Source organism: Tilletiaria anomala, assembly GCF_000711695.1.
Source record: "Tilletiaria anomala UBC 951 chromosome Unknown K437scaffold_14, whole genome shotgun sequence".
NCBI classification, from domain to species: domain Eukaryota; kingdom Fungi; phylum Basidiomycota; class Exobasidiomycetes; order Georgefischeriales; family Tilletiariaceae; genus Tilletiaria; species Tilletiaria anomala.
This window is the reverse complement of record NW_013547008.1, coordinates 65,020-79,977: the sequence shown is the minus strand read 5'-3', so window position 1 is coordinate 79,977 and position 14,958 is coordinate 65,020. Positions and strand designations below refer to the sequence as shown.

The 14,958-nt window shown below is 56.8% G+C and overlaps 2 protein-coding genes across 2 annotated transcripts; one reads left to right on the top strand and one right to left on the bottom strand.

The window, feature by feature from the left end:
- The first annotated feature begins 45 nt into the window (after positions 1 to 45).
- Positions 46 to 7,396, top strand: K437DRAFT_244218 (uncharacterized protein). Its single transcript, XM_013389462.1, has 4 exons — positions 46 to 663; positions 737 to 4,317; positions 4,379 to 5,778; positions 5,845 to 7,396. Exons 1-4 carry the CDS (start codon positions 221 to 223, stop codon positions 7,348 to 7,350), a joined length of 6,930 nt encoding a protein of 2,309 aa, XP_013244916.1. The 5' UTR covers positions 46 to 220; the 3' UTR covers positions 7,351 to 7,396.
- A 66-nt stretch (positions 7,397 to 7,462) lies between these two features.
- K437DRAFT_39065 (uncharacterized protein) lies at positions 7,463 to 12,188 on the bottom strand. The gene is made up of 3 exons (XM_013389428.1): positions 10,138 to 12,188; positions 7,742 to 10,026; positions 7,463 to 7,659 (listed from the first exon to the last, which is right to left on the bottom strand). The coding sequence occupies exons 1-3, from the start codon at positions 11,725 to 11,727 to the stop codon at positions 7,575 to 7,577; spliced, it is 3,960 nt and encodes a 1,319-aa protein (XP_013244882.1). The 5' UTR covers positions 11,728 to 12,188; the 3' UTR covers positions 7,463 to 7,574.
- Positions 12,189 to 14,958: the final 2,770 nt, after the last annotated feature.

Here is a 14,958-nt window from a genome sequence, read left to right as displayed (position 1 = left end):
GTGGTTTACCATCGCTTTATGTATGTATGTGTGCGAAGATAGACTGCTCAAGGAGCTCGGTCCTCATCGATGGGATGCCTTGTTGATTGGACGTCGTTCTACTTCGCGAACAAGTGGCGAAGTGGACCTTGCTTGTAAGGAGCGGTAAGCTTGCATCTTTTCTATTTTGCAGGCGGGTGGCAAACATACCGCCAGGGAGATCAGGGCGGGCACTATCGCCATGGCTACCGCCCTCTCTTCGCAGCTGTCCTCACTGCGGTCGCTCAATGCGCAGCGCCTCACCACCTCCGCGGCGGTGCGCCATGCACATGCACCAACCTCGTACCTCTTCAGCAGCCGGGATGCCTCACGCCAAGACCTGCGCACGGTACATGCCATTGCGGTCAATGGCTGGGATGAGCTGTGCCGCTCTCACCCTCATGTAGCCGGCAGCTGGGCCGGCGGAGCAGAAGGCAGTGCTCAGGGGAGCAAAGACGCAGAAAGCGCGTCGGCTGTGGAGCTTCTCTTTGGACAAAGTAGCATTACTAGAGACCGGACCGTGCTGGGGAAGGAGGAGAATGCGCAGATCGACGCTGCGCTCGCTGCTTGGTTTCATCAGTTCGGTGCGCTTCTGCTTGAAAAGAGTGCCAGCAAGTGTATCGAATGGCTTGTAAGGCGCTTCAGGTGGGTTTCACAATATTTCGCGACGGTTTCTTCTGCTCGGACGGCGCTGACCTCTAGCACATACTACCCACAGGGTACACGACTTCAACACCCATCTCTTCATATCGGCTTTTCTCCCGTACCACGCGACACCGCAATTTGCCCGAGTAGTCCAGATCGCAGACTTGAGCAAGGCTCCGCTCCTCGCCTCTTTTCTTGCCCCATACCAACAACATCTCAAGAAAGCCTCTGCAGATGGTGACCGAGAGGCTGACGATTTGGTTGGGCCAGGGTTACCCATCAGCACACTCCTCACCGCGCTTACACGGGATATACGCTCCACTAACGCTCTTGCGCTTTTGCGATGGGTCGCATCGCTCATTTCTTCGTCAACCTCGTCAGCAGGCGCTTCATCATCGACATCGATATCTGCATCTAAACAGCCACCGCATCGTGCGCTGCTGGCATTTTGGACGAGCGTGCTCGTGCATCTTTGCGTTCTTACGACCAATCAGCAGTCGCAGTGCGGCTCAACGTCCTCTGGATTCAGCACGAATCAAGCTCAGGGAAAGGCGAAAAAATCGACAAACAACAACGCAGTCGGTCGTGCCGACGAGCACCAGGCAATTCTAGCCGTGATCTTACCGGCGGCGACGGGGCTTGCTGCGCGCAGCGCGCGCTCACTCGCTACGATTAATGGTTCCACCGATCTGAACTCGCACATCGGCAAGGCAAAGAAGAGCCGAAAGTCGCATGCTCTCACCAAGGCTACTCAAACCGAGTCCGTCCATGTTCACGCATGGAGTGAGGCGCACAAGGCCGCTTGCATGCTGCTCTGCGCCGTCGCAAGCTGCTTCGAGCTCAGTACACAGGCCGTCAGTGCCTGCTTGCGAGAAATTCTGCCCCCATCAAAGCCCAATGCGGAAGCCCGTCTAGTCGCGTCGGAGCCGGAGACGCGGGCAACCCTGGCAGCTTGCTATGCTCTCAGCTCCCGTGTTCCGCTGCCAGGTGGTGCAGGACAAGAAGAATCAGACGGAGAACTTTCAGCGTGCCTTCTCAGCAAAGCGCATCTTCGTGCATTGCTCGCACTTCCTCGAGTTCAAGCAATATTGGATCAGGATCTGCAGAGCGCAGCTTTTCAGGTAGACCAGTTCCTTGCGCATCTCACCCACGCACTTCTTGCGTGCCTCCACGAAGGTGGCACTGAAGGTGAAGATCTGCAAGCACAAGCGGACATTCTCAAAAGCGTTGCACTGGCAGAGCAAACGCCGCAGGAATTGCGGGTTACCATCGGAAAGGCGCTCATCGCCCTGCCTTTGCAGTCGTCAAGTGCTGCTGGGCAAGGCAAGAGTACAGGGACTCATTGTCAATCGGCGCACGCAGTAAGAGTACGCATCCTCGCGGAGATGCGACAGCGCTCACCCGAGTTCTTCGAGCGAGCTCTTCAAGGCTTTCTTCAGAGTCACGCGCTTGCGGACCCTGAGACTGGAAAGGGCACGCATAAACTGAAACACAAGGCCAGCAAAGCAATAGTTACATCAAAGACGGACAGCGTTGCACAGCAGCATGTCGCAGTCCTACTACAACAACTTATTATGGAGAACACGTTGTCGCATCTTCCAGCACACGCCTCATGTGCAGATGATGGAGACCAATCGCTCTGGCTTGCAGTCCACTCGTCCAACGCGGCGGAACGCGACGTCGCGCTCCGGTCAATCCTTTCGAAAATTGACACCAGCCTCATTGCACCAGGGTTGGGAGAGGTGGGAATAATAGATGACCGAACGGAAGCACGAGAAGTGCTCAAAGGACTTGTGCTTGCGCGTCTGAGCGATGACAGCGTCGATGTGCTTCGCACGCTTTTTTCTGCGGAAATGAGCAGTGAGAACGTGCTGCTGAAGCTTGCCAAGCCGGAAGAAGTGCTGGAAGCCATCCTCGCAAATTTTGACCTCTTTCACACGCCTTCGTCCGTCCTCAATTTGACCAGCGAGAATGCAGCACAACGCTTTAGCACACACCTTTCGTTCATGGTCTCTCACGTCCTACCCAGCTGTGCCCGCTCGGGAGGCACACATGCTGAGGAGGCAGCGCGTAAGATCTTTGAGCGTGCAGTATTCCCACTCTTTGCCTACACTACCAATACTGCATCACTCGCACAGCGAGCGTGGTGCGCACTTGCGTCAACACCCGCCACCTCTAATGGAGGCACAAAAGCTGACAACTGGGCAACTGCTCTGCTCGTGCAGCTGCGCACGCTCTGCGGTGCGCTGGTGGCGCTCGAACGCCAAGAGGATTTGGTAAAGGCGAACGATCAGATCGCTGCGTGTATCGCGCGCGGCGCTGTAGATGCCACACCATTCTTTGTGGGCTGGGCTCGACGTATGCTGACGTCGGAGATCGCTTTATCAGCATCGTCACCGACGCAATTGGCAACTGCACCTCCAGCTGCATTGGCATGCCTCGTCCTCATCCACATTGCTCAACAGCGTCTACCGCAAAATGACGCACAACTCATCGAGCGCGAGGAAATTTTGCGCCTTGCGAGTGCAATGTTCGACTCTGCACCTGTGAGCCTTTCCGTTGAAGATGGGAAAGACGGCAGCTTCAAGGACGCTGCGCTGGCCAGTCTCGCCAACCATAGAGGCGTGGCGCCTAAAACTGTGGCGCTGCTCGCGCTTGCGCTCGTCGCTGCGCAAACGACCTCGCTAGCCGGCGACGAAGCGAGGCTTTCGCAGCAATTCTACATTGGAGACGAGAGTGTCGCCGCACGCTTCGCTGACACGTGCTATCGCAGCATCGTCACCTTTGGCAACGGCACCCACGGCGGTCTAGCCTCCATACACGCATGGCAGCTACTCGGTTCTTGGCTCGCAGGGCTCAAGCAGGCCGCGTTGCCCTGCCTTGCGCAGGTGTGGACGGACAAGGGAGTAGCGACAGCGACTAGACTTCAGGCTTTGGTTCACGCCCGCGCACTCGTGCAGGCTTTTATGCCCTCCACGACTTATGCTGGGCAGGCTCCAGCTGTTGATTTTCAAACCCTGATTCCTGCAGTGCTGCATTCGCTCGCCGACCCTGAAGAGCACATTCGACGCGCCGCCACTGCTTGCCTTCGCAGCATCCAAAATGTGCATTCCAATCATGGACGATCCCAAGACCGTGCCGTCTTTGCTTTCGATGTGATCTATGGTGCTGCCTCTTCGCAGCAACTGCAGTATTTGCACGCAAACGATGTTGCTACTTTCCTGGGCGCTGTGCTTGACACCGATGCCGGCGCTGGCACAGGGGCAGAGGCCTTCGTGCGCGATTCGCAGCACCTACACTCATTCTGCACTGTGCGTTTGACGGCTACAAAAGCGGATGGGAGGAAAGAGGCAGCATTCAAGAATGCTGTACTCTGCTGGCTCCTCTCGCACACAGTTTGCTGGCCCAACAATGCGGCAAAGGTGGCACTGCTTTCCATTTTAGAAAGTGTACGCTCGGCCCACAAACTCCAGATCCTACTCAACGGTCTTAAATCGCTTGTCGCTCAAGTCGAAGAGGTGCAAGTGATTCAAGGGAATGACCGCGAATGCCTTCGTCTGCTCTTTGGAGTCTTCGATCGGAGCACGCGGGCCAGCCTGGAAGGAGGTTCGGATGCGTGGCGCTTCCTCTTGTCTTCGCTCAAAAGCCCACAGAGTATGTCTCAAAGAGCTTACCAATGCAACCAAAGGCTGATCTTCCGATATCTTCGTTGCAGACTTGGTTCGACAATACGCTTGCGTTGCATTGGCAGCGGTTTTCCAATCCGTTCCAGCCGACCTACGCCAGCAGGCGGTACGGACATTGGCTGCGCAGATCGGTCTTGTACGCGAGTCAACTTCTGCTGCCTTGTCGACCTGCCTGCGACGCCTCCCATTGGACGCCGGCATCTTCACAGCAGCGCTTGCCCACTTCCGACACGCGACACTTGGCAACAGTGCTGCAAGCGACATGCCACCCTCCAAAAAGCTACGCCGTACCGAGGATGCCGCAGTGGATAATGGCTCAGCGGCACGCGCATTGTCGATTCTGCTTGATGTTGCGCACGACCGCAAGGTGTCCCTTTCCAGCTCTCTCGTTGGTGAGCTCTTCGAGGACATGAAGGTCATTGTTGACCAGCGCAACAGCGGCCTCTTCAACTCCGAGCTTGTTCTCCAGCACGCTCTCGGCACACTAAATGCCGGTCTCGGGCCTGATATTAACAAAGATCCAACCATTATGCAGAGCTTCCGCGTAGATGCCCTCGCCACCATCATCAAGCTACCTCTCAGCAGCTCGCTCTTGCACGCCGTACTCCGATTGATGGCCAAAGTCGCACACTATGCGCCTGAGCAGGTTGTGCACAACGTGATGCCGATTTTTACGTTTGTCGGCTCTTCCGTCTTGTCGCGTGACGATCAAGCAAGTTTCGCCATCGTCGAGTCGACAATCCGCGACATTGTGCCTGCACTGACAGCGAATGTGCGAAGCGAGCTCAAGGGCGCCGACGAATTTGCACTCTTCCTCCGCTGCCGCGACTTTTTACGCATTTTCACCGGCGCTGCCAACCATATGCCTCGCCACCGACGTACATCGGTGTTCAAGCTGCTCATCGACGTGTTAGGACCTGCAGACTTCCTTGGCCCTACACTCATGCTACTTATCGACCGGCACACCAACAAGATCCTCAAGTCGAGCCGCAGTGATGCGCGAGATGTTGCACTTGAATTACCGCTTGCCGTCTTTGCACAGTACGGCCAGGCGATGCAAGGAAAGGCGCTGACGCAGTGCTTACAAGAGGTCGAAAGACTGGTAGCTATTGGTGAAGCAGACCCGATCACTGCGGCTTCTTCAGTGTTCCTCGACCGCCTGGCAGACACGAATTCAGAGCACGCACCGGCGCTTCAGAATGGTCCGCGACAGGGGGCAGCCATCCTGTCTTTCATTGCAAGAGCTATTGCAGCGTCTGAACCATCTCAAGAAATTCTTCAGCTTGCCTCCCAGAAGGCTCTAGCGTATGCAGATACCTCACTTACACCTGTCAATACAGTTAGTGAACGGCTTCTTGAACATTGCACGACATCCATGCCATCCGACAGTCATGTTGCATTTGTCCTTGAGCTCTTGCGGGTAAAGAAGGTGAGCATTCTGTTGGAACACACTTATTCGTATTTCTTTTCTTTAACACCTGTCGTTTCTCCTCAGACTGTGCCGCGTGGTATCAACCTTTTGCTTCGCCGTTGCGAAGTGGGAAGCTTTGCTGATCGTGCGTCTATCGGCGAGCACCTTGGCGACCTGACGCCTGTCACGATTCTGGCTGCAGGAAGCGAGTCAGTTGACTTGGCCGGGAGCGCTTCACGTCTGTTGCTCCTACTCAGCGAGGACGCCAAATCACAGGATGGAGCCTCCTGGGCACCAAGCTTGCCCTCCCTCATCGCTCTTGCGCGGACCTCCAGTGCTCATCAAGGTATTCTCCTTGGCACCTTGTCCAACCTTGTGCCGAAATTGGGCCCACGCTTGATCCCACAGCTCTCACAGATGGTGTCCGTCTGCGAGGCGGCTCTTGAAAAGCGGTGCCCCGAAGGGGTCCTGCAGTCTGCCCTCCAGCTGCTCAACCGCTTGTCCAAGACCTCGCCCACATTCATGACATCCAACCTTCAAACCGTCATAAGGCTAAACATCGACTTGACCGTCGCTTCGAGGGGATCGCCGCAACCACTAGCAAGCACTTTAACTCGGTACTACCAGCCCGAGGAAATCTTGACATGCCTCAGCGCTCTATGGGACCAAAAGGTGTCTGCTGGAACTTTGCCGTTGATTGCTATCCTTGACCTACTGCGCCGGCTACTATCGCATGTCAATCGCACTACTACAGCAAGGATTTACAAGCACGTCTTCCGGTTCATTCTCAAAGTCTTCGATCTGCGCCAGGTCAACAACTCCACCACAGAAGTCGATAAGACTGAAGCAGCCTGCAGCCGTGCCTTCATCCAGATGATCCTCAAGCTAAACGAGAACACCTTCCGGCCATTATTCTTGCGCCTTTACGACTGGGCTGCAGTTGATCTGGTGGAGGAGGGGCTTCCTCTGAAGGACGCACGGGTCAGATCGCGCTGCCTGACATTCTATTGCTTCTTTACAAAGCTCCAAGATCAGCTGAAGGTTCTCGTCGCGAGCTACTACGCAATTGCGCTAGACTTTACTCTAGAGGGACTCACAGCCCTTGCCGATGGAGTCATTGACGACAGAGCTCTGTGGGCTGCGATGATGGCCAGTCTAGCTAAAAGCGCGCAACACGATGAAGGCAACTTTTGGAATACTGCGCGTGCTGGGCGTACCGTCCCAGTCCTTGTGCAGGGTCTCAATATCGCAGGAGAATATGGCGTGGACATGGTCGCTAAAGAGACAGCAACTGCGCTGTGCGCAATCGCACAAGTCGTTCCAGAAGACGCAGTGCTCCAAACATTTAACCGCGAGCTTCTCATTAAGGCGCGCTCATCGCAGACGGAGACTGTGCTTGCTGCGCTGATTGTCCTGGAGACATTCTGGAGTACCGTGGGTGAAGACCTGCTGTCTTTGGTGCCCGAGACCGCCCCCTTCCTCAGTGAGGTACTCGGCAGGGCTGATGTTGAGATTGTCGAGCACGCTCAAGATCTCGTGCGTGCAATTGAGCGCGTGCTCGGCGAGCCTCTGGATCAATACCTTTTATGAACATGGCTATAGAACCTCTCTTCTTGAATCACACATCCAATTTCACCATGCAATGCTGTGCTAAGAAAGCAAAAGAAGGGGCCAAAAGAGTGTATGAGTGTGTGCATTGTGAGAGCCCATATGTCCGTCAAGATCCACACGATCTCAGCCGAACCCATTGGGCACTGTTGGTTGTGAATGTCTGAAGAAATGCCTAAAGTCTACTACTATGGTGGGTCCAGGAGCTATCCTCCTTCTATGGTGCCACTTCTGCTTCGATCGGAGCGCATGTCGGATGGTAATGCTGCTAAAGACCCTTGAAGATGCCCGCTGCAAAGGTATTGATTGTCCAGGATGAGCGCTTTAAGGTCGAGACTGATCGCGCAAATGCCCGCAAGAGAGAAGAACTCACAACACCAGAAAATGATCGCGCGGACAGAAATCCACTGGTTGCTCTCGAAGGAAACGCAATACCAAATCCAAGCTTTCCCGCGCTTCGTCGACGCTGATCGGGCGGCCCTCCTCTGTCGATCCCGTCTGAGCGGGTGAGGAAGTCTCCATGAAGTCCCCGGCGAGTGGGCGGGCGTTGACGAGGCGCTCTGCATTCGATGAAAGCATAGTCGCGCCGTCCAAGGTCGTGCCGCTTGTCGGTGCCGGTGCTGGCGCATGCATATGTAGCGGCACTGATGCTGTTGCTGGTACTGGGTCGTGTAGGGAAGCGGATATGCCTGACACCTGCGCAATACCCTGGTGTCTCGGGGTCATCGAATCGATCCCGCGCAGATCGAGCTGGAGCGCGCCGCTCAGAGTCTCCTCCTGGTCTCGTTGCCTGCGCGGGGCCTCCTGTCGTGCTCGGCCACTGGCGGCGCGCGGGGAGGCGACCGCACCCCTGTCCATGGAGACAGATTCGGTCACCGTCGGCGAAACAGCACGGCCCGAGAGACCTTTACGTCGCTTTGCCGGCATCGAGAAGAGCTGTGTATCGCTGATCTCTGTACTGGAGAAAGAGCGCGCGAGACCAGGTTGCTGTAGCTGTTGGTGCTCGTTGACTCTACCCTCATGTGAGCGACAGTAAATGTCACTGTGGCCATCGCCAGTAATGACATTCGTGAAGCGCTGCACGCTACGCGGCGTAGCTTGCGAAGTAGCGCTGGACGACATGGCCGAATCGCTGGGATCAGATGAGTGCGAGCGCGCATCTTGAAGAGCGAGCCCGAGACCGAGCTCGCTCAGGCTAGAGGCGGTGCTGCTAACAGAGGCATTGTGTGACGAAGAGGCACCATTCCATGCAAATGGAGACGGCGCTGTGCTTGGCCCGGTGGAGGCCATGAATGAGCCACCACGGGCATCGACTGCTGGTGTTGTGCTTGTTTCTGACGGCGTTTGCGACTGCGATTGACTTTGGGTTTGTGACTGCGACTGCGAGACAGCCTCAACAGAGGCATCGAGCCTGGTTGGCAACTTTGCCCTGATCTTGAACGTCTCAATCCACGAATCGGTCGGTCTGAATTCGTGATTAGCGGCCGCATTGCCCCCGCCTCCTCCGACACCAGCGGCGGTCTGCCTCGCAAAAGCAATCGCCTGTTCGCGCAGCTGCTCGTCACCCGGCATGCTGCCGCTCTCCAGCTCGCCATGGACCCAGTCGAGCAGGCGACGCTCAATGTCCGGGTACTTGATCGAGCGGTCGCGGTTGAGGTACACGTCACCGAGGTCGATGGCGAGCCATTTGTCGCGGTTCTTGAGGATCTTACTGACGGTCGAGCGCTCAATGTCGAATACAGCGGCAATGTCGCCCTGTCGCTGGCGTGGATGCGCCGCGGCGTACTCGCAGATGCGCTTGCGGTCCGCATCGTCGATCTTCGACTTGGACCGCTTTTGCGCCGCTGCGGCCGCTGCAGCTGCAGAAGAGAGCGAGACGCTGCTGAAGTGGCTGGCTCCGGCTCCGGCGCTGTCGACGTCGATACTTCCGCTGTGCATGGAGAGGACGTCGTCCGTGTCGGGCGTGGAGCAAGCGCGGGATGCGGACGCGGACATGGACGTGTTCGACGCCGACGTACGTCCACCACCGGCACCGCCATCGATAGAGATGTCGGTCGTGGCGTAGGCCGAGGAGCCAACGCTCGAGTCGCTCATGTGGTGATGGCGCGAGGAGAAGGAGGAGAGCACGGAGGACTGGGACGAGACGGCCCGACTGTGCTGGCTCGACGAAATGGAGCCACTCGGCGAGACGGAACGCAGAGGCACCCCGCTGCCGGCGCCACCGTGCGGGTGCCCCATCGTGCCGCTCGACAGTTGCCGGCCGTGTGGCGCGCCGGTAAAGATGACCGAGTCGCGGTATCCCGGCGGGACAGGAACGAGCAGCTTGCTCTGGCTTTGGCTGATGCCGCCGCTGCTGCTGCCAGCGCCAGTGCTGCTAGCACCACCCCTGGCACCGCTACCGCGTCTTCCGCCCACACTACCAGCAGCAATGTGATGTGGCAGCAGCTGCTGGTGGTGACTCGCACCCTTCGGTAAACTGGCCGACGCATCCATGATCGGGGAGCCGCCGTTGTTCTGCTGCTGTAAGGCAGGAGGGGTGGAGGATGATGACGACATGGCAAGCGCCATCTGGCCGAGGCTGTGCGTGTGGCTCCTCACATGAACATGTGCGTTTTGGGGCGCGAGCGCTGCACGAGCCATGGCGTCGGGCGGCGAGTTCTGTCGTTTAGTTCGAGGAGCAGGTCAGAGTAAGGGAGAAGAGGACCAGTCAGGAAAGGCGATGCATCACGAACACGCGCCAGGTTTCTTTGCGCACGAGGCTCCACTCACCGGTTTACTCGTGCGGCTGCGACTGTGCAACAGCGCGCCTGGTGAGCTGCTGGGCGCGACCATCTGCGCAGAGCGGCGCGGGCTTCTCTGAGATCCTTGTCCGCTGCCTCCTCTTCCGCCGCTCCCGCTGCTGCTGTTGGCTGAAGCGGGAGCGGGAGCGCTGCGCGACACCGAGGACGCGCTGGCGGCCGGCGGCACTTCGCCGGCGGGTAGCATGCGGCTCATGCGTGCGCGCGACGAACACGCAGACGGAGCCGCAGCGGCATCAGTAGAGGTAGTAGTAGGCAGAGCAGATGTAGACGGGGGCGAGAGGCTGTATGCATGCTTTGCTGTGGGCGACTGGCTGCACGCCTCCTCGCGCGTAGCGAGCATGGCGCGCAGTTCGTCCGGGTCGCGGTTGTACAAGCTGCTGCTGTTGACGCCCGCACGCTCCTGCGGGCCTGCGCTGCTGTTGGTGTTGCTGGTGACGGCAGGCAGGTGCTGCTGATGCATCAGGCCGATGGGTGACTCGAGTCCGCCGACTGCAGCGCGCCTAATGCTCATGGACAGCTGCTGGTGGTGCAGATGGTGCTGGTTCTGGTCCTGCTGGGGGTAGTGGTGGTAGTAGGTATGCTGCTGTTGCTGTTGTTGGTGGTAGTGGTGCTGGTGACTTTGTTCCTCGCGCTGCCGGGCGTCGTCCAGGCGCAAAGTCGACACGGGCATTGCGGTGACGGAGGAAGCATACTGGTGTTGGGGCTGCTGTGATTGTGTTTGTGATTGTGAATGAGCATTTGAATGTGCATGTGACTGCGGTGCCGAGTGAGGCTGGGAATATGAATGTGAGTATGAGTGGGCATGTGACTGATCATGAGCATGGGGAAGATGTTGGTATGGTTCAGAGCTCTCCTGCGGCAACGGCTGCTGTTGCTGCTGCTGGGGATAATGGCGCTGCTGCGATTGGTGTTGTTGGGAATGCGAACGTTCGTCGTGCGGTGTGGTGGTAGTAGGTGTGAAGAAGTCTGCGGAAGGATCTGAGAGGTCCCACGGTGAATGCGATGTCTGCTGCTGGTTCTGGGTTGCCTGCTGCTGGTGCTGGAATGCACCGAGAGGCGAAGCAGGCTGGAAGCGCGCCGGCGGATGGTCGAGGCTCATGTCTTGTGAAGAAGCTCCGCGTCTTCGCCCCGTTCTTCGCTGCGGGGTCTGAAGAGGAGTATGGGTAGCTTGGGCGTCCTGCTGCTGCTGCTGCTGTTTTTGCACCTCCATCGCAACGGCTTCGATCAGCTTCTGCTCCACGGACCCAGATCCCGCATGCGGGGAAGGCGTCGACTTCGACGAGGGTGCAGAGGCAGCGGGAACAGGCGCGGAAGAGTCGAGCGTGGCTTTGATCATGTTTGCATTCGGCGGCACCTGTCGCTGTCCCCGATCTTGCGCATGTCCTTGAGCATGAACATGAGCGTAATCGTGGTCATGACCTGCATGCTGCTGCTGTTGCTGCGGCAGAATCATCTGATGTGCGCCGAGCACCGGCGACACGACAGAGGGCGACAGTCGCACGTCCGCGGGATGTGTTCGTGCCCCGTCGGGTCGGCGCACAGGATCGCCAGAGCACATGGAGCGAGGTTCGATCGGGCCGTCGTGCCGTGCGTAGCTTGACTCTCTGCCTTGACTTTCTTCTCCCTGTCTTTCTTCCACAGGCAGGCGCACCCCCACCGCACGCGCTGCACCGTCCGCTGCTGGCGAGGCGAAGCCGTCCGGACTGTTTCTTTCAGGGTGCCATGAAAGATGCAATGTATGCAGGGCGATGTAGGGAGCAGATGTTTTGCAGTAAACACGGCAGAGAACACGGTCTGTGTGTCACGAGACGGGTACACCACCCCGCCTTTGAAACCACTGGAGGTGCCCCTGATCCTGGTTCGTCCGGCGGCGGCGGCGGTGATGTCGAGGTTACGCCTTTGACGCAGCGGCCCCTCGATCGACCTGCCTAACTTTAAGGCTGTGCTACAGCACGCTTGCGGCTTTGCTGTGGGAGGGAGGACATCTCTTTCCAACCTCGGTCACGTTATAGTCAGCAGCAGCATGTCACATATTCCGTTTTGGTTATTCTGACGATTCGGGATTCTATTCAGACTGCAAAAGCTGGTCATGACGGTGCGGCACTGCAGCAGTCAAAAGGAAACTGCGAAGGCGAGCACGTAAGTCATACAGTGAGCAATCTCACACCCTACAGCCCACCCACGCAGTGCCCACAGTGCAGAGTCAGGCGAGAAAGTGTCACAGCTACTACTCTCTCGGCCGAAAGGCCTGGGCAGCTCGTGCCGCCCGATCTCGAGCATTATGACCTGTTGAGCCTACCGCTTCTATGCCAGCTTGTTCAACACCCACATCCTCCCCCCCAAAGCATCAGGGCGCCCCGAGCTGTGGCAAGCGGTAAAGCAGTGAGACCATCACTTGATTTGGCCGCCCGTTGGAAGGGCGCACTGATATTGGTGCAGAATTTGCCTCCGCCAAGCTCGCGCACTTTCGCGACAAGCTCAGTGTTTAGCGCACACGGAGGCGATCTCAGCACAATTGTCAAATGCGTATTTGCAGCGAGAAGCCAATCCAAGGGACGATCCAGGTGAGGAGTTCGATGAAGGCGTCAGTGGAGCGCTGAGGAAGTGACATGGCGAAGCCCCAACGGATGCCATAGACGAAGGCGGTGAGCAGTTATGCGTTGCCATTTACGCTGGTCTTGAGCAGTTCCACGAAGACCATGGCCCAATGCCGGAACGCTTCGCAGGGCTGGCGACCACGTGTGGGAAACCATGCATGTCATCTCTGGTGATCAGTTGGTATACTTTGCAGGGGTTGGCCGCCTGTTTTGCCAGCTTCTCTAGGAGCAGACGGTGTTGGCTTGACAATGCATACTCCTCCTGCCACTATGACCTGTGCCACAAAAGTACCTGTTTTGTAGCCCCTGCCCCCGGCACAGGCTTTTTGGCGTCAAATCACACAGAAACACCGCGAAAGCCAAGGCAGCTTGTGCAACCTACGCGTCTTAAACGGCATGGGGAAAGCCTAGGACTCTCCAGTAGTTGGAGTCGAGTTCCGTATCATTTGAAGCCCCAAGGAAGCCACGGTGACACCGTCGTTCGGCCGGTGGCAGGCCTTTATGACAGGCACTTTCGTGGCACAGCTCGTTGGTATGCACTGTCAAGCCAATATACGACTTGATCGGATTTGCATGAGTTTTTGACGAGGGTCAAATGGGTGTTCGGCTAGGACATTTTTTTATGAAGAAAGTCATCAATGGGGGTCAATGGCCCATTAGGGCTCCTTGACGAAATCGGGCTGACGTGAGACGTCGAGGACCGTCTAGGACTCTTCGCGTCACGCTAGGCACGTCGTGTTACGTCTTCGTCATCCATATGCCATACCGTGCATTTCTTGTCACAATCTTCACACAGCACCGTGTATGGAGCTCTCTACTGGACAGTTGGAAGACTTGAGGTGAAAAGCAGAACATGCCGCGAGCGAAGCATTCGTAAGATGCTGACTTGACGCTCCGGCTCGCGCCAAAGGGCTGGGCGAGCATAGTGGGACTTTGTTTGCGTCGACGCGACACAACGACAGCAAAGGAAGATGGCACCCTGCTAAATATAATCGAAATCTCAAAATGAAGGTTTAGCCCAAACTCGAGGATTCAGCCTGCATAAGGAAGTGGCTTCTACTCAAATCCCCGAGGGTCACAGGCGCGAAGGCACGCCAACCCGGACCCCTCTGTGGCACGACGCTAGGCCGCTAACCAAGCCGCACAAGCCTGCATAAGGACAAGGGCTCTGTGTTTGCGCAGCTTGCTCAGCTAGGGTAGTGGGCACTCTTGGGGTTTGGACTGTTGACAGCCTGGGGTAGTCCTGGCTTCCTAAGGCAGTTTGGAATCTGGGAACGCGCATTGATGTGTTTGCCATTCATCTCACGCATCACTGTTCAGGCCATTCAGTCATTCTGATTCCAGAGCTGAATCCAAAGCAGATCGGTACCAAGAACATCATTGTGGACGTTATCAGAAGGCCTGTGACGATCTGAACGTGATAATTTCTTTTGCCCTGCAGGGAGCCGCGCGCCAGTCTCACCCCTCATGAACACTGGGGTTTTGCTGGAATAACGATGCTCGCTGCCTTCTCAACGATTGCTAATGCAGCCCAGATACGATGCGAAAGGGTTGGAACAGGGTAGAGCGTTGAACAGTGTGAAGTATTGTGCGAAGGCACGTGTCCTCAACTCAAAAGGGGCTGGTAAGAACCCAAGATAACTATTTCCCCGCAAGGCAGCAACAAGCTCTCGGCCGACAAGTGCACCTGGTTTCGTTCAAAAGTCGCAAAGTGAAGATTTGACTCCAACAAGTGAAATCGACTTTGACACATACCGTTCAGTAACCTCCAGATTTCCACCGAACAGGCATTGTAAGTCTACAAGTTCGTCCAAAATGCGACAGTAGTTTTCGAGTAAAAAGACGCCTCAGTTCTGAACACCTTCCTAATTTGACACAAGGCAGGTGACTTCATCTGGAAATTACACAACTACTGAAAGTTCGAAACTATCTATCAGATGGCAATTACGATTGTTTTTGTTCTTACAATATGGAGCCACTCCGTAGACATGTCCACAGGCCACTTGGCCGGCTACCTGGCTTGCGTTCCAAATCTTTTCTTGAATACATGTCACTGGCTTGCAACACGATCCTCACTTATCTAACTGCCCCCCTGGTTGACCGCTCGCACCGCCCCAAATATACATGGTGCAGTCGCACAACCCCCGGCGAGGTGCACAACGTGGAGCGAGGTAGGTAGGTAGGTACATGGG